Below are 19,069 nucleotides of genomic sequence, written 5' to 3' on the forward strand. Positions count from 1 at the left end.
GTCCACGTTTACTCCTTCATTCTTCCATCCATCCATCCATCTGTCCACCTATTTACCCCTTCATTCCCCCATCCTGCCATCCATCCATCTGTTCACCTATTTACCCCTTCATTCCCCATCCATCCATCTGTCCACCTGTTTACCCCTTCATTCCCCATCCATCCATCTGTCCACCTGTTTACCCCTTCATTCCCCCATCCTTTCATCCATCCATCCACCCACCTGTTTACTCCTTCATTCCCCTATCCTTCCATCAATCCATCCTTCCATCTGTCCACCTGTTTACCCCTTCATTCCCCATCCATCCACCTGTTTACTCCTTCATTCTTTCATTCATCCATCTGTCCACGTTTACTCCTTCATTCTTCCATCCATACATCCATCCATCTGTCCACCTATTTACCCCTTCATTCCCCCATCCTGCCTTCCATCCATCTGTTCACCTGTTTACTCCTTCATTCCCCTATCCTTCCATCAATCCATCCTTCCATCTGTCCACCTGTTTACTCATTTCATTCCCCCATCCTGCCATCCATCCATCTGTTCACCTATTTACCCCTTCATTCCCCCATCCTTCCATCTGTCCACCTGTTTACCCCTTCATTCCCCATCCATCCATCTGTCCACCTGTTTACCCCTTCATTCCCCTATCCTTCCATCAATCCATCCTTCCATCTGTCCACCTGTTTACCCCTTAATTCCCCATCTATCCATCCACCCACCTGTTTACTCCTTCATTCCCCTATCCTTCCATCAATCCATCCTTCCATCTGTCCACCTGTTTACCCCTTAATTCCCCATCCTGCCATCCATCCATCCATCCATCTGTCAACCTGTTTACCCCTTCATTCCCCCATCCTTTCATCCATCCATCCATCCGTCCACCTGTTTACTCCTTCATTCCACCATCTATCCATCCACCCACATGTTTACTCCTTCATTCCCCCATCCATCCATCCGTCCACATGTTTACTCCTTCATTCCCCCATCCATCCATCCATCCATCCACCCACATGTTTACTCCTTCATTCCCCCATCCATCCATCCGTCCACATGTTTACCCCTTCATTCCCCGCACCCATTCATCCGTCCACATGTTTACCTCTTCATTCCCCCATCCATCCATCGTAAACAGGTGGACACCTGTTTACTCCTTCATTCCCCCATCCTTCCATCCATCCACCAGTTTACCCCTCCATCCATCTATCCACCCCTTATATTGATATTGATATTGATGAATAATTTTTGTATTGACAGGCATTCCATAGTGGAGCTGCAGGAGAAAGAGCTGCCAGAGCTCAGAAATAAACTCCAGCGTGTGAACCGAGACATTGAGAAGCTGAAAGGAGACACTGAGGAGCAGGAGACGCTGCTGGGCACACTGATGTCTGAGGAAGACACAGCCAAGGCCTGTCTGCAGGACGTCTCCCTCATGGATCGCTTTCAGGTCTTAGCTCATCTCCAGCAAGCCCAAACACAGAAAATAAAATCCAGTAACATGCAGCACGTCAGAACAACACAACATATACTTAAAGACTTATTTATTTATCACATAGAAGAGTCAGAACACTGCAGTTTTGTGATTCTTATTAAATAAACACAATACTGCAAGTTTATTATTTACTTAATCTCAAGTTTTCTGAAGTCATATAGTAGCTTTATAAAGAGCAGAGCAAAAGTGGTTATCCGGCTGTAAAGGTGCACAATGCAGGATCTTCAGTTACTTAATCTTGGCCCCTCCTTGCCCTCTCCCCTGTCATGAGATATATCAGTTGCACACGCAGCCGAACGACTCAAGAGAATACCAGCGGGAACATGAGCGATGAGCTGTTTTGTTCATTACATTTTCAAATATTGTGTTTATCATGCATAAATAGCATTGTGTATACAAAAGAACAGTTACGTTAATAGTTAGATGACTGCTTGTAATTTGCGAGCTAGTTTAGTCATCATTAGTCTAGCTCACTAATAAGCAATAATTCCGTGTCATCATAAAAGCATAAGTATAATGCCTAGTATTCTGACGGGTTACAGATAGATGTTAACAAGGCAATAGAAACAGACCGGACAGCTTAGCCGAGCTTCAGACTCACATGATAAAGTCCCGCCCTCACCTGTGCCCAGCATCATCATTGTTGATTATAAATATAGGCAGTAGTGTATCTGTAGACACAAACACCACTGCACACTTCTAGTGGACCATAAATAGTGATTGAGAGGCATTATTTTTATTTTATTTACTTTTTTGAAAATCCTGCATAAGTGCACCTTTAAGTCTGATGTCATACTTTATAGTTTCCAGGTTCAAATCCTCCTTTAGATCCCAAAAGCAAACAAACTGTGCTAATATACACTCCTGGTGTGCTGAACTACTACCTAAAGAAATCATGATCCTAACCTTTATCTCCATAGAAATCTTAGTTGGCCAGACATTGATTCATTTTTTTATGAATCATTAAAATATTGGTGTCCGGGACAGAGTCCAGAGAACGTAGGGGAGACCCTTGTATTTTATTTTATTTTTTTTAAAGCTTAGTTTAAAGGTGTGCTATAAATAGTTCTCATAAATGGCTTTATATATATATATATATATATATATATATATTATTCTCACTTGAAATAGAGTATAAACTTGGAGTGAGTAATCGATGTGTCACAACTTGACAAGCAATATTTTTATTGAACTGTGGGTAATCAGAATGTTTCCTGTCATATGTAGCTTGACCTGAAGGATGTGGAGAGAAAGATCGCTCAGCACGCAGCCAAGCTTCAGGGAGTTGACCTCAGCCGAACCATGACGCAGGTCAGCCAGGAGAAACAAGAGACCCAACACCGCCTGGACACCAGTACGTTCAGCTCTTTATGTAGAATACAAAACACTTTTTGTGAATCTCAATGTACATTCCTGTTCAAAAGCTTGGGGTCTGTAAGAGTTTTTGAAAGAAGTCTCTTCTGCTCACCAAGGCTGCATTTATTTGATCAAAAATATGAGGAAAAATATTACAATTTACAATGTTTTCTGTTTTAATATATACATGTATAATAGTGTAATTTACTCCAGTGATGCAAAGCTGAATTTTCAGCATCATTAGTCCGGTCTTCAGTGTCACATGATCCTTCAGAAATCATTCTGATATGCTGATTTGACACTGCTTAAAACAGTTTTGCACTTTTTTCAGGAGTCTTTATGGATAGAAAGTTCAAAAGAACAGCATTTCAAACAATCATAATATTTTGTAATATAATAAATGTGTTTACTGTCAATTTTAATCAGTTTTTAATTAGTATTTTATCTGAATAAAAGCATTAATTTCTTTAAAAAAAAATCTTACTGACCCCAAACTTTTCAATGGTCATGTACATAAATTTAAAAATGTGTCATTTGTTCTTTGATGTTCTTATATTATATTTATATAAATTTTAATCTTTTGAAATTGTATATCTTAGGTGGGCTACTATAGATAGATAGACACCTACACTACTTAGACTACACTACACTACCAATAAGGATTAAGCTTAAATGTAGATTAAATCAAGGTGTATCTAATAATTCTATTGCACCAAACTTTAAAAAAAAAATCCAGACTTTCATTTAAACTCATTTTGATCCTGGTTTTATTTTACATTTAAGATAGATTAACTTAGATTAAACAATCTTGTTGCTCCATTACTTTAAACTCTGATTTAAATCTCAATTAGGCATCAACTTTAAACTTAAACTAGAAAAAGTTTGTCGAGACAAACTTTAAGTTGGCTTGTGAAAGTTTGGACCGCAAAGTTTGAAGAAGTTTAAATTAGTTTGAAGTTTAAATTAGTTCAAAGTAGTTTATAGTTTAACTTAGTTTAAAGTTTAAAGTAGTTTAAATTAATTTAAAGTTTAAATTAGTTTGAATTTTAAAGTAGTTTGAAGTTTAAATTAGTTTGAAAGTTAAAGTAGTTTAAAGTTTAAATAAGTTTGAATTTTAAAGTAGTTTGAAGTTTAAATTAGTTTAAAGTAGTTTAAAGTTTTAAATAGTTTAAAGTTCAAAGTAGTTTAAAGGTTAAAGTATAGTTTCAAGTAATTAAATGTTGCTAGGGTGTTTCTAGTGGGTTGCTAAGGTGTTGTGGGTGGTTGCTAGGTGGTTTCTAAGGTATTTTGAGTGGTTGCTAGGGTGTTCTGGGTGGTTGCTAGGGTGTTCTAGGGTATTTTAGGTGGTTGCTATGGTGTTGCTAGGGTGTTTTAAGGTATTTTGGGTGGTTGCTAGGGTGTTGCTAGGGTGTTCTAAGGTATTTTGGGTGGTTGCTATGGTGTTGCTAGGGTGTTCTGAGGTATTTCGGGTGGTTGCTAGGGTGTTGCTAGGGTGTTCTAAGGTATTTTTGGTGGTTGCTAGGGTGTTGCTAGGGTGTTCTAAGGTATTTTGGGTGGTTGCTATGGTGTTGCTAGGGTGTTCTAAGTTATTTTGGGTGGTTGCTAGGGTGTTCTAAGGTATTTTGGGTGGTTGCTAGGGTGTTGCTAGGGTGTTATAAGGCATTTTGGGTGGTTGCTAGGGTGTTCTAAGGCATTTTGGGTGGTTGCTAGGGTGTTGCTAGGGTGTTCTAAGGTATTTTTGGTGGTTGCTAGGGTGTTGCTAGGGTGTTCTAAGGTATTTTGGGTGGTTGCTATGGTGTTGCTAGGGTGTTCTAAGTTATTTTGGGTGGTTGTTAGGGTGTTCTAAGGCATTTTGGGTGGTTGCTAGGGTGTTGCTAGGGTGTTCTAAGGTATTTTGGGTGGTTGCTAGGGTGTTGCTAGGGTGTTCTAAGGTATTTTTGGTGGTTGCTAGGGTGTTCTGGGTGGTTGCTAGGGTGTTCTAAGGTATTTTGGGTGGTTGCTAGGGTGTTCTGGGTGGTTGCTATGGTGTTGCTATGGTGTTCTAAGGTATTTTGGGTGGTTGCTAGGGTGTTGCTAGGATGTTCTGATGTATTTCGGGTGGTTGCTAGGGTGTTGCTAGGGTGTTCTAAGGTATTTTGGGTGGTTGCTATGGTGTTGCTAGGGTGTTCTAAGGTATTTTGGGTGGTTGCTAGGGTGTTGCTAGGGTGTCATAAGGCATTTTGGGTGGTTGCTAGGGTGTTCTAAGGTATTTTGGGTGGTTGCTAGGGTGTTCTGGGTGGTTGCTAGGGTGTTCTAAGGTATATTATGTGGTTGCTAGGGTGTTCTAAGGTATTGTGGGTGGTTGCTATGGTGTTGCTAGGGTGTTCTAAGGTATTTCAGTTGGTTTCTAGGGTGTTCTGGGTGGTTGCTATGCAGTTGCTAGAGTGTTCTGGGTGTTTGCTATGGTGAACTATTTATGAGTTTAAAAGTTCATAAGTGTATGAATTCATGAGAGTTCATACGTGTATGAATTAATGCATTTATAAGTTCATGAGTTTATAAGTGTATGAATTTATGAGTTTAGAGTTTATAAGTTTAAATGAGTAAGAGTTCAGAGTTTATTAATTTATGAGTTTGAGTTCATAAGTGTATGAATTCATGAGTTTATAAGTGTATGAGTTTATAAGTGTACGAGTTTATGAGTTTAAAGTTTAAATTAGTTTGAAGTTTAAAGTTTAAATAAGTTTGAAGTTTAAAGTTTAAATAAGTTTGAAGTTTAAATTAGTTTGAAGTTTAAAGTTTAATTTAGTTTGAAGTTTAATTTAGTTTAAAGTAGATAGATAGATGGATAAGTGTCATAGATAGATGAGTTTATTAGTTTGAATGAGTCTCATTGGCTCATATAGTGTATAGAATGGCAGTTTGATTCAGTCTAGGGTTTCAAGGGATTTACATTTGAATTTTTGACAGTTGGGGAGTTTGAAAATCTGAAGATTCCGCAATGTAAAGTCAATGGGAGTTTTTCCGACTTTGATCGTCATTTTTAGGAAAACCGTAAGTCCGATCAGTTAGAAAAGATATAGCATACCGAGTCAGAACAGTTTGAGTGTCCGTGCCGAGTTTGGAGTATGTGGAGTTAAAGCTCTAGGAGGAGTAGCAGTTGTAAATTTTGAGTAAGAAGAATAATAATAATACTAGAATGTACATTTCCAGAAGAAAATGTGAAGTGGTGCTTGCAGTGGCAAAACTCGCCGCTCGGTTGCTAGAGTGTTGTACATGATTGCATACAAGCCAACAACCATGTCTGTACGATTTTCTGGTGCAGAGATATGGCTTATTCATGTGTTCAGGTGGTTACTAGGGTACTCTATATGGTTGCTATGGTGTGCTTATACAGTTTATGAGATGATATTTAAAGACTAGTTGACAGTCTAAGTAAAAAAATCCAAACTCCATGTTTCTATTATTTTCTGGAGCTGAAATATGGCTTGGAAATGTAGTTTTATGGTTGCTAGGGTGCCCTAATTGGTTGCTAGGGCGTGAATATGAAGGTAATATGTCACTACTTATTGGCTGCTTGATAGGCTGAGTCAAAAGAGCCCAACCCCAAGTCTCTATGACCTTCTGGTCAAAAGATATGATCTCACAAATTTTGTGCCAATGTTAAGTCTATGGGACTTTTTTCGGCCAATTTATCGCCCGCCGGACGAACATCGTACAACCGATCGCTTAGAAAAGACATAGCACACCTCTCCTCAATGAACCGGTCGATTTGACACCTCATTCATGTGTCTACGACAAAACGTGCGGGAGGAGTAGCGCGCCGAAGTTTTGTCTTGGTGAATAGTAATCACAACACTAGAATGTACATTTCCAGAAGAAAATGTGAAGTGGTGCTTGCAGTGGCAAAACTCGCCGCTCGGTTGCTAGGTTGTTGTACATGATTTCATACGAGCCAACAACCATGTCTGTACAATATTGTGGAGCTGAGATATGGCTTATACATGTGTTTGTATGGTTACTAGGGTACCCTATATGGTTGCTATGGTGTGCTTATACAGTTTATGAGATGATATTTAAAGACTAGTTGACAGTCTGAGTCAAAAAAGGCAAACTCCATGTTTCTTCTATTTTCTGGAGCTGAGATATGGCTTGAATATGTTGTTTTATGGTTGCTAGGCTGCCCTAAGTGGTTGCTAGGGCGCGAATATGAAGTTATTATGTCACTACTTATTGGCCGCTTGATAGGGCGAGTCAAAAGAGCCCAACCCCAAGTCTCTATGACCTTCTGGTCAAAAGATATGATCTCTCAAATTTTGTGCCAATGTTAAGTCTATGGGACTTTTTTCAGCCAATTATTTGCCCCTGGGGCAAACACCGTACCCCCGATCGGTAAGAAAAGTCACAGCACACCTCTCCTCAATAATCCGCACAATTTGACGCCTCACTCAGGGGTCTGTGATGTCGGCATGTATTTATTTACAGATAATTACTATGGAGTTTTATATGGAGTTTTTATAGAGTTTTTATAGAGATATTTAGTATGGCCTACGGTTCCTAGGGTGCTGTAACTGGTTGCTATGGTGTGGCTATGAAGATGTTAGGCCATTACTTATTGGCTGCTTGATAAAATAAATCCTCTGAGGGAGAGAGAGAGGGCCTGACAGCAGGGCTGTCAGGCCCTTTTCTGTGGGTGTGTGTGAAAGTGGCAGTTGAGATTTAAATTTCTGAAAATTCCGCAATGTTAAGTCAATGGGATTTTTTTGGCCGCTTTTTCGTCCGCTGTGCGAACATCGTACACCCGATCTCTTAGAAAAGTCATAGCACACCTCTCCTCAATGAGCCGGTCGATTTGACGCCTCACTCAGGTGTGTGTGACAAAAGCTGCGGGAGGAGTAGCGCGCCAAACTTTGTGTGGAATAATAAGAATAACTAGAATGTACATTTCCAGAAGAAAATGTGAAGTGGTGCTTGCAGTGGCAAAACTCGCCGCTCGGTTGCTAGGGTGTTCTTGGAGTTTGCTATGATGATGCAAGGCAGTTGCTAGGGTGTTCTGGGTGGTTGCTATGGTGTTGCTATGCGGTTGCTAGGGTATTCTGGGTGGTTGCTAAGGTGTTTTGGGTGGTTGCTAGGCGGTTTCTAGGGTGTTCTGGGTGGTTGCTAGGGTGTTGCTAGTTTGTTGCTAGGTGGTTGCTAGGGTGTTTTGGGTGGTTGCTAGGGTGTTGCTAGGCGGTTGCTAGGGTGTTCTGGGTGGTTGCTAGGGTGTTGCTAGGCGGTTGCTAGGGTGTTCTGGGTGGTTGCTAGGGTGTTGCTAGGTGGTTGCTGGGGTGTTCTGAGTGGTTGCTAGGGTGTTGCTAGGTGGTTGCTAGGGTGTTCTGGGTGGTTGCTAGGGTGTTGCTAGGTGGTTGCTAGGGTGTTCTGGGTGGTTGCTAGGGTGTTGCTAGGTGGTTGCTAGGGTGTTCTGAGTGGTTGCTAGGGTGTTGCTAGGTGGTTGCTAGGGTGTTCTGAGTGGTTGCTAGGGTGTTGCTAGGCCGTTGCTATGGTGTTCGAGGGTGGTTGCTAGGGCGTTGCTAGGCAGTTGCTAGGGTATCCTGGGCGGTTGCTAGGCGGTTGCTAGGGTGTTCTGGGTGGTTGCTAGGCAGTTGCTAGGGTGTTTTGGGTGGTTGCTAGGCGGTTGCTAGGGCGTTGCTAGGCGGTTGCTAGGGTAATCTGGGTTGTTGCTAGGGCGTTGCTAGGCGGTTGCTAGGGTATCCTGGGTGGTTGCTAGGCGGTTGCTAGGGTGTTCTGGGTGGTTGCTAGGGCGTTGCTAGGCAGTTGCTAGGGTGTTCTGGGTGGTTCCTAGGGTGTTGCTAGAGTAATTTGGGTGGTTGCTATGGTGTTACTAGGTGGTTGGTAGTTGTCAAAGATGGTTACTGTTGAGTTTGTAGCATTTTATTGGCATGATTTAGCACTTAGCTAATCGATATTAGCATGTAGCTATTCACTGCTAGCATGTGTAGCATGTAGCAAGTCCTGTTTGCTAGCATGAGTCAAAAGACCCAACCCCCATCTCTATACGATGTTCTGATGCAGAGATGTAGGTCTTGCAAAATGGTTGCTAGGGTACTCTGTTTGGTTGCTAGGGAGTGGCTTGGCAGCTGCCAATCATGAAGCTCCAAAGTCAATGTGAATGTATAAACCAACCCCCATCTCTATACGATGTTCTGATGCAGAGATATTGGTTTTGCAAAATGGTTGCTAGGGTACTCTGTTTGGTTGCTAGGGAGTGGCTTGGCAGCTGCCAATCATGAAACTCCAAAGGCTGCTTGTCACTATGAAAGATATAAACCAACTCCCATGCCTCTGTGACATTCAGAATGGACGATATTCCTCTTTGGATTTTGGTTGCTAAGGTGCTCGACAATGGTTGCTAGGGCGTGGCTAGCAAGTGTTGAGGTGATTCATGATTGGCTGTTTGCTGGCCCGAGTCAAACGAGACCACCCTCATGTTTCTATGACAATTCAGTCCAGAGATATCCCTTCGATCTCTTTCAATGGAAGTCTATGGGAGTTGTTGCTAAGGTGCTCTAAATGGTTGCTAGGGCGTGGCTTGATAGCTTCACAATGATCCTGAGAGACTGATTGGTTGTCTGAGTAAAATGAGCCCGCCCCCTTGTCTCTATGACACTGTGATCCAGAGTTATGTTCAATATAAAAGCGGTTTCTATGGTGTAGGACGGCCCATTTCATGGGCCGTCCTACACCATAGTAAGTCAATGGGGAAACTTTGGGCAGCTCCTGCACCCCAGGGGTGCAACTTTTACCCCATTGTGTGGTATGTTCTTACAGAGTCTGTCAGCCTCTTCAAATGTGGCAAATTTCACGTTTCTGCGACATCCTCGTTCCGAGCTACGACTCGTCAAAGTTTTTCGCAATGTTAAGTCTATGGGATTTTTTTGGGCCGTTTTTCGCCCCTGGGGCGACCATCGTACCCCCGATCTCTTAGAAAAGTCATAGCACACCATTCCCGAACAGGCCGCACGTTTTGACACCTCATTCATGGGTCTGTGACAAAAACTGCGGGAGGAGTAGCGCGTCAAAAAGTGGCCAGAAGAATAATAATAAGAAGAAGAAGAAGAAGAAGAATAACTAGAATGTACATTTCCAGAAGAAAATGTGAAGTGGTGCTTGCAGTGGCAAAAGTCGCCGCTCGGTTGCTAGAGTGTGGTACATTATTGGATACAAGCCAACAACCATGTCTGTACGATTTTCTGGTGCAGAGATATGGCTTATTCATGTGTTCAGGTGGTTACTAGGGTACTCTATATGGTTGCTATGGTGTGCTTATACAGTTTATGAGATGATATTTAAAGAGTAGTTGACAGTCTGAGTCAAAAAAGGCAAACTCCACGTCTCTATGATTTTCTGGAGCTGAAATATAGCTTGTAAATGTTGTTTTATGGTTGCTAGGCTGCCCTAAGTGGTTGCTAGGGCACGAATATGAAGTTATTATGTTACTACTTATTGGCTGCTTGATAGGCCGAGTCAAAAGAGCCCAACCCCAAGTCTCTATGACCTTCTAGTCAAAAGATATGATCTCACAAATGTTGTGCCAATGTTAAGTCTATGGGAATTTTTTCGTCCGATTTATCGCCCGCTGAACGAACATCGTACAATCGATCACTTAGAAAAGTCATAGCACACCTCTCCTCAATGAGCCGGTCGATTTGACACCTCATTCATGGGTCCACGACAAAAAATGCGGGAGGAGTAGCGTGCCGAAGTTTTGTCTAGGTGAATAGTAATCACAATACTAGAATGTACATTTCCAGAAGAAAATGTGAAGTGGTGCTTGCAGTGGCAAAACTCGCCGCTCGGTTGCTAGGGTGTGGTACATTATTGCATACGAGACAACAACCACGTCTGTACGATGTTCTGATGCTGAGATGTGGCTTATTCATGTGTTCAGGTGGTTACTAGGGTTCCCTATATGGTTGCTATGGTGTGCTTATACAGTTTATGAGATGATATTTAAAGACTAGTTGACAGTCTAAGTAAAAAAAGCCAAACTCCATGTTTCTACTATTTTCTGGAGCTGAAATATGGCTTGGAAATGTAGTTTTATGGTTGCTAGGGTGCCCTAAGTGGTTGCTAGGGCTTGGCCATGAAGTTGTTATGCCCCTACTTATTGGCTGCTTGATAGGCCGAGTCAAAAGAGCCCAACCCCAAGTCTCTGTGACCTTCTAGTCAAAAGATATGATCTCACAAATGTTGTGCCAATGTTAAGTCTATGGGAATTTTTTCGTCCGATTTATCGGCTGCTGAACAAACATCGTACAACCGATCACTTAGAAAAGTCATAGCACACCTCTCCTCAATGAGCCGGTCGATTTGACACCTCATTCATGGGTCTACGATAAAAAATGCGGGAGGAGTAGCATGCCGAAGTTTTGTCTTGGTGAATAGTAATCACAATACTAGAATGTACATTTCCAGAAGAAAATGTGAAGTGGTGCTTGCAGTGGCAAAACTCGCCGCCCGGTTGCTAGAGTGTGGTACATGATTGCATACGAGCCAACAACCATGTCTGTACGATGTTCTGGTGCTGAGATATGGCTTATTTATGTGTTTGTATGGTTACTAGGGTTCCTTATATGGTTGCTATGGTGTGCTTATACAGTTTATGAGATGATATTTAAAGACTAGTTGACAGTCTGAGTCAAAAAAGGCAAACTCCATGTTTCTACTATTTTCTAGAGCTGAGATAATGGCTTGAATATGTTGTTTTATGGTTGCTAGGCTGCCCTAAGTGGTTGCTAGGGCGCAAATATGAAGTTATTATGTCACTACTTATTGGCTGCTTGATAGGCCGAGTCAAAAGAGCCCAACCCCAAGTCTCTATGACCTTCTAGTCAAAAGATATGATCTCACAAATTTTGTGCCAATGTTAAGTCTATGGGACTTTTTTACCCAATGATTTGCCCCTGGGGCGAACACCGTACCCCTGATCGCTAAGAAAAATCATACCACACCTCTCCTCAATAATCCGCACAATTTGATGCCTCAATCAGGGGTGTGTGATGTCGGCGTGTATTTTTTAACAGATAATTACTGTGGAGTTTTTATTTGGAGTTTTTATAGAGTTTTATAGAGTTATTTAGTATGGCACGAGGCCTGCGGCCTCGTGCCTATCACCCACGGTTGCTAGGGTGCTGTAACTGGTTGCTATGGTGTGGCTTTGAAGATTTAGGGCCATTACTTATTGGCTGCTTGATAAAATAAATCCTCCTAGGGAGAGAGAGAGGTCTGCCTGTCAGCAGGGCTGTCAGGCCCTTTTGTGTCTGTGTGAAAATGACAGTTGAGATTTAAATTTCTGAAAATTCCGCAATGTTAGGTCAATGGGACTTTTTTGGCCGCTTTTTCGTCCGCTGTGCGAACATCGTACACCCGATCTCTTAGAAAAGTCATAGCACACCATTCCCGAACAGGCCGCACGTTTTGACACCTCACTCATGGGTCTGTGACAAAAACTGCGGGAGGAGTAGCGCGTCAAACTTTGTCCAGAATAATAAGAATAATAATAAGTATGCACAATAACACTAGTGTTGCTTTGCCTTTGGCAAGCACCACTAACTAGAATGTACATTTCCAGAAGAAAATGTGAAGTGGTGCTTGCAGTGGCAAAACTCGCCGCCCGGTTGCTAGAGTGTGGTACATTATTGCATACGAGCCAACAACCATGTCTGTACGATGTTCTGGTGCTGAGATAAGGCTTATTCATGTGTTTGTATGGTTACTAGGGTACTCTATATGGTTGCTATGGTGTCCTTATACAGTTTATGAGATGATATTTAAAGACTAGTTGACAGTCTGAGTCAAAAAAGCCAAACTCCATGTTTCTTCTATTTTCTGGAGCTGAGATAATGGCTTGAATATGTTGTTTTATGGTTGCTAGGCTGCCCTAAGTGGTTGCTAGGGCGCAAATATGAAGTTATTATGTGACTTCTTATTGGCTGCTGGATAGGCCGAGTCAAAAGAGCCCAACCCCAAGTCTCTATGACCTTCTGGTCAAAAGATATGATCTCACAAATTTTGTGCCAATGTTAAGTCTATGGGACTTTTTTTGTCCAATTTATCGCCCGCCGGACGATCATCGTACAACCGATCGCTTAGAAAAGTCATAGCACACCTCTCCTCAATGAACCGGTCGATTTGACACCTCATTCATGGGTCTACGACAAAACGTGCGGGAGGAGTAGCGTGCCGAAGTTTTGTCTAGGTGAATAGTAATCACAATACTAGAATGTACATTTCCAGAAGAAAATGTGAAGTGGTGCTTGCAGTGGCAAAACTCGCCGCTCGGTTGCTAGAGTGTGGTACATTATTGCATACGAGCCAACAACCATGTCTGTACGATGTTCTAGTGCTGAGATATGGCTTATTCATGTGTTTGTATGGTTACTAGGGTACCCTATATGGTTGCTATGGTGTGATTATACAGTTTATGAGATGATATTTAAAGACCAGTTGACAGTTTGAGTCAAAAAAAGCTGAACTCTACGTCTCTACAATTTTCTGGAGCTGAGATATGGCTTGAAAATGTAGTTTTATGGTTGCTAGGCTGCCCTAAGTGGTTGATAGGGCGGAAATATGAATTTATTACGTCACTACTTATTGGCTGCTTGATAGGCCGAATCAAATGAGCCCATCCCCAACTCTCTATGACCTTCTGGTGAAAAGATATGATATAACAAATTTTGTGCCAATGTTAAGTCTATGGGACTTTTTTCGGCCGATTTATCGCCCGCCGGACGAACATCGTACAACCGATCGCTTAGAAAAGACATAGCACACCTCTCCTCAATGAACCGGGCGATTTGACACCTCACTCATGGGTCTACGACAAAAGGTGCGGGAGGAGTAGCGTGCCGAAGTTTTTTCTAGGTGAATAGTAATCACAATACTAGAATGTACATTTCCAGAAGAAAATGTGAAGTGGTGCTTGCAGTGGCAAAACTCGCCGCTCGGTTGCTAGCGTGCGGTTAGCTAGTTTTTACCAAGATGCTAGCATGATTAGCATGTTGCTAGCATCATGCTAGCATGATTAGCATGTTGCTAGCATCATGCTAGCATTATAAGCATGTTACTAGCATGTTTTAGTTAGATTCTCCCATTATGCTAGCATGTTGCTAGCATGATGCTAGCAAAAATAAGAATGTTGCAAACATGTTTTAGTTAGATGCTAGCATTATTTGCATCATGCTAGCATGATTAGCATATTGCTAGCATCATGCTAGCATGATTAGCATATTGCTAGCATCATGCTAGCATGTTTAGCATGTTGCTAGCATGATGCTAGCATGTTTAGCATGTTGCTAGCATGTTGCTAGCATCTTGCTAGCATGATGCTAGCATGTTTAGCATGTTGCTAGCATGTTGCTAGCATGATGCTAGCATGATTAGCATGTTGCTAGCATGATGCTAGCATGTTTAGCATGTTGCTAGCATGTTGCTAGCATGATGCTAGCATGATTAGCATGTTGCTAGCATGATGCTAGCATGATTAGCATGTTGCTAGCATATTGCTAGCATGTTGCTAGCATGATTAGCATGTTGCTAGCATGATGCTAGCATGATGCTAGCATGATTACCATGTTGCTAGCATGATTAGCATGTTGCTAGCATGATGCTAGCATGATTAGCATGTTTCTAGCATATTTGTAGCATGATTAGCATGTTGCTACCATGTTACTAGCATGATTAGCATGTTGCTATCATGATGCTAGCATGATTAGCCTGTTGCTAGCATGTTTGTAGCTAGTTGCTAGCATGATTAGCATGTTTCTAGCATCATGCTAGCATGATTAGCATGTTGCTAGCATTATGCTAGCATGATTAGCATGTTGCTAGCATGATGCTAGCATGTTTAGCATGTTGCTAGCATGGTTGCTAAGGTATTACTAGGTGGTTGCTAGGGTGTTGCTAGGCGGTTGCTAGGGTGTTCTGGGTGGTTGCTAGGGCGTTGCTAGGCAGTTGCTAGGGTATCCTGGGTGGTTGCTAAGCGGTTGCTAGGGTAATTTGTGTGGTTGCTAGGGCATTCCTAGGGTGTTCAGGGTGGTTGCTAGGGTGTTGCTAGGTTGTTGCTAAGGTATTCTGGTTGGTTGCTAGGGTGTTCTGGGTGGTTGCTAGGCGGTTGCTAGGGTGTTCTGGGTGGTTGCTAGGGCGTTGCTAGGCAGTTGCTAGAGTATCCTGGGTGGTTGCTAGGCGGTTGCTAGGGTAATTTGGGTGGTTGCTAGGGCGTTGCTAGGGTGTTCTGGGTGGTTGCTAGGGTGTTGCTAGGCAGTTGCTAGGGTATCCTGGGTGGTTGCTAGGCGGTTGCTAGGGTGTTCTGGGTGGTTGCTAGGGCGTTGCTAGGCAGTTGCTAGGGTGTTCTGGGTGGTTGCTAGGGTAATCTGTGTGGTTGCTATGGTGTTACTAGGTGGTTGGTAGTTGTCAAAGATGGTTACTGTTGAGTTTGTAGCATTTTATTGGCATGATTTAGCACTTAGCTAATCAATATTAGCATGTAGCTATTCACTGCTAGCATGTGTAGCATGTAGCAAGTCCTGTTTGCTAGCATGAGTCAAAAGACCCAACCCCCATCTCTATACGATGTTCTGATGCAGAGATATCGGTCTTGCAAAACGGTTGCTAGGGTACACTGTTTGGTTGCTAGGGAGTGGCTTGGCAGCTGCCAATCATGAAGCTCCAAAGTCAATGTGAATGTATAAACCAACCCCCATCTCTATACGATGTTCTGATGCAGAGATGTAGGTCTTGCAAAATGGTTGCTAGGGTACTCTGTTTGGTTGCTAGGGAGTGGCTTGGCAGCTGCCAATCATGAAACTCCAAAGGCTGCTTGTCAGTATGAATGATATAAACCAACTCCCATGCCTCTGTGACATTCAGAATGGACGATATTCCTCTTTGGATTTTGGTTGCTAAGGTGCTCGACAATGGTTGCTAGGGCGTGGCTAGGAAGTGTTGAGGTGACTCATGATTGGCTGTTTGCTGCCCCGAGTCAAACGAGACCACCCTCATGTTTCTATGACAATTGAGTCCAGAGATATCCCTTCGATCTCTTTCAATGGAAGTCTATGGGAGTTGTTGCTAAGGTGCTCTAAATGGTTGCTAGGGCGTGGCTTAATAGCTTCACAATGATCCTGAGAGACTGATTGGTTGTCTGAGTAAAATGAGCCCGCCCTCTTGTCTCTATGACACTGTGATCCAGAGTTATGTTCAATACAAAAGCGGTTTCTATGGTGTAGGACGGCCCATTTCATGGGCCGTCCTACACCATAGTAAGTCAATGGGGCAACTTTGGGCCCCTCCTGCCCCTCAGGGGTGCAACTTTTACCCCATTGTGTGGTATGTTCTTACAGAGCCTGTCAGCCTCTTCAAATGTGGCAAATTTCACGTTTCTGCGACATCCTCGTTCCGAGCTACGGCTCGTCAAAGTTTTTCGCAATGTTAAGTCTATGGGATTTTTTTGGGCCGTTTTTCGCCCCTGGGGCGACCATCGTACCCCCGATCTCTTAGAAAAGTCATAGCACACCATTCCCGAACAGGCCGCACGTTTTGACACCTCATTCATGGGTCTGTGACAAAAACTGCGGGAGGAGTAGCGCGTCAAAAAGTGGCCAGAAGAATAATAATAAGAAGAAGAAGAAGAAGAAGAATAATAAGTATGTGAGATAACAATAGTGTTGCTTCGCCATAGGCAAGCACCACTAATAAGTATGTGAGATAACAATAGTGTTGCTTCGCCATAGGCAAGCACCACTAATAACTAGAATGTACATTTCCAGAAGAAAATGTGAAGTGGTGCTTGCAGTGGCAAAACTCGCCGCTCGGTTGCTAGCGTGCGGTTAGCTAGTTTTTACCAAGATGCTAGCATGATTAGCATGTTGCTAACTTCATGCTAGCATGATTAGCATGTTGTTATCATTCTTTTAGCATTATTAGCATGTTGCTAGCATGATGCTAGCATGATTAGCATTTTGCTAGCATGTTGCTAGCATGATGCTAACATGATTAGCATGTTGCTAGCATGATAAGCATGTTGCTAGCATCATGCTAGCATGATTAGCATGTTGTTAGCATCATGCTAGCATGTTGTTAGCATCATGCTACCAACATGCTAGCATGATTAGCATGTTGCTAGCATGATGCTAGCAAAAATAAGCATGTTGCAAACATGTTTTAGGTAGATGCTAGCATGATTAGCATATTGCTAGCATCATGCTAGCATGTTTAGCATGATGCTAACATGGTTGCTAAGGTGTTACTAGGTGGTTGCTAGGGTATTATGGGTGGTTGCTAGGGCGTTGCTAGGTGGTTGCTAGGGTGTTCTGGGTGGTTGCTATGGTGTTGCTATGCGGTTGCTAGGGTATTCTGGGTGGTTGCTAAGGTGTTTTGGGTGGTTGCTAGGCGGTTGCTAGGGTGTTCTGGGTGGTTGCTAGAGCGTTGCTAGGTGGTTGCTAGGATGTTCCGGGTGGTTGCTATGGTGTTGCTATGCGGTTGCTAGGGTATTCTGGGTGGTTGCTAAGGTGTTTTGGGTGGTCGCTAGGCGGTTGCTAGGGTGTTCTGGGTGATTGCTAGGGTGTTGCTAGGGTGTTCTGGTTGGTTGCTAGGGTGTTGCTAGGCGGTTGCTAGGGTGTTCTGGGTGGTTGCTAGGGTGTTGCTAGGCGGTTGCTAGGGTGTTCTGGGTGGTTGCTAGGGTGTTGCTAGGGTGTTCTGGGTGGTTGATATGGTGTTGCTAGGGTGTTCTGGGTGGTTGCTAGGGGGTTGCTAGGGGGTTGCTAGGTGGTTGCTAGGGTGTTTTGGGTGTTTGCTAGGGTGTTGCTAGGCGGTTGCTAGGGTGTTCTGAGTGGTTGCTAGGGTGTTGCTAGGCGGTTGCTAGGGTGTTCTGGGTGGTAACTAGGGTGTTGCTAGGCGGTTGCTAGGGTGTTCTGATTGGTTGCTAGGGTGTTGCTAGGTGGTTGCTAGGGTATTCTGGGTGGTTGCTAGGGTGTTATTAGGCGGTTGCTAGAGTGTTCCTAGGCGGTTGCTAGGGTGTTCTGAGTGGTTGCTAGGGTATTGCTATGTGGTTGCTAGGGTATTCTGGGTGGTTGCTAGGTTGTTGCTAGGCGGTTGCTAGGGTATTCTGGGTGGTTGCTATGGTGTTGCTAGGCCGTTGCTAGGGTGTTTTGGGTGGTTGCTAGGGTGTTTTAGGTGGTTGCTATGGTATTCTGGATGGTTGCTATGGTGTTACTAGGTGGTTGGTAGTTTTCACATTTGGTTACTATAGAGTTTTTATAATGTTCATGGCATGATTTAGCACTTAGCTAATCAATATTAGCATGTAGCTATTCACAGCTAGCATGTTTAGCATGTTGAAAGTCCTGTGTGCCAGCATGAGTCAAAAGACCCAACCCCCATCTCTATACGATGTTCTGATGCAGAGATATTGGTCTTGCAAAATGGTTGCTAGGGTACTCTGTTTGGTTGCTAGGGAGTGGCTTGGCAGCTGCCAATCATGAAGCTCCAAAGTCAATGTGAATGTATAAACCAACCCCCATCTCTATACGATGTTTTGATGCAGAGATATAGGTCTTGCAAAATGGTTGCTAGGGTACTCTGTTTGGTTGCTAGGGAGTGGCTTGGCAGCTGCCTATCATGAAACTCCAAAGGCTGCTTGTCAGTATGAATGATATAAACCAACTCCCACGCCTTTGTGACATTCAGAATGGAAGATATCCCTTTTTGGATTTTGGTTGCTAAGGTGCTCGACAATGGTTGCTAGGGCGTGGGCAGTAAGTGTTGAGGTGATTCAGGATTGGCTGTTTCCTGGCCCGAGTCAAACGAGCCCACCCTCATGTTTCTATGACACTTATATCCTGAGATATCCCTTTGATCTCTTTCAATGGAAGTCTATGGAACTTGTTGCTAAGGAGCTCTAAATGGTTGCTAGGGCGTGGCTTGATAGCTTCACAATGATCCTGAGAGACTGATTGGCCGTCTGAGTAAAATGAGCCCGCCCCCTTGTCTCTACGACACTGTGATCCAGAGTTATGTTCAATATAAAAGCGGTTTCTATGGTGTAGGACGGCCCATTTCATGGGCCGTCCTACACCATAGTAAGTCAATGGGGCAACTTTGGGCCCCTCCTGCCCCTCAGGGGTGCAACTTTTACCCCATTGTGTGGTATGTTCTTACAGAGCCTGTCAGCCTCTTCAAATGTGG

The 19,069-nt window shown here is 43.2% G+C and overlaps 1 protein-coding gene across 1 annotated transcript in view; it reads left to right on the forward strand.

Annotated features, from left to right (window-relative positions):
- Positions 1 to 19,069, forward strand: part of rad50 (RAD50 homolog, double strand break repair protein) — a 140,412-nt gene that overhangs the window by 25,219 nt on the left and 96,124 nt on the right. The window contains exons 15-16 of the mRNA XM_056239157.1: positions 1,258 to 1,447; positions 2,720 to 2,846. Of these exons, the coding sequence (XP_056095132.1) occupies positions 1,258 to 1,447; positions 2,720 to 2,846 (317 nt within the window). The remainder of the gene's footprint in view (positions 1 to 1,257; positions 1,448 to 2,719; positions 2,847 to 19,069) is intronic.

The sequence above is a fragment of the Rhinichthys klamathensis genome, unplaced genomic scaffold (genome assembly GCF_029890125.1).
Source record: "Rhinichthys klamathensis goyatoka isolate OS25496 unplaced genomic scaffold, OSU_Roscu_1.1 h1tg000554l_1, whole genome shotgun sequence".
NCBI classification, from domain to species: Eukaryota; Metazoa; Chordata; class Actinopteri; order Cypriniformes; family Leuciscidae; genus Rhinichthys; species Rhinichthys klamathensis.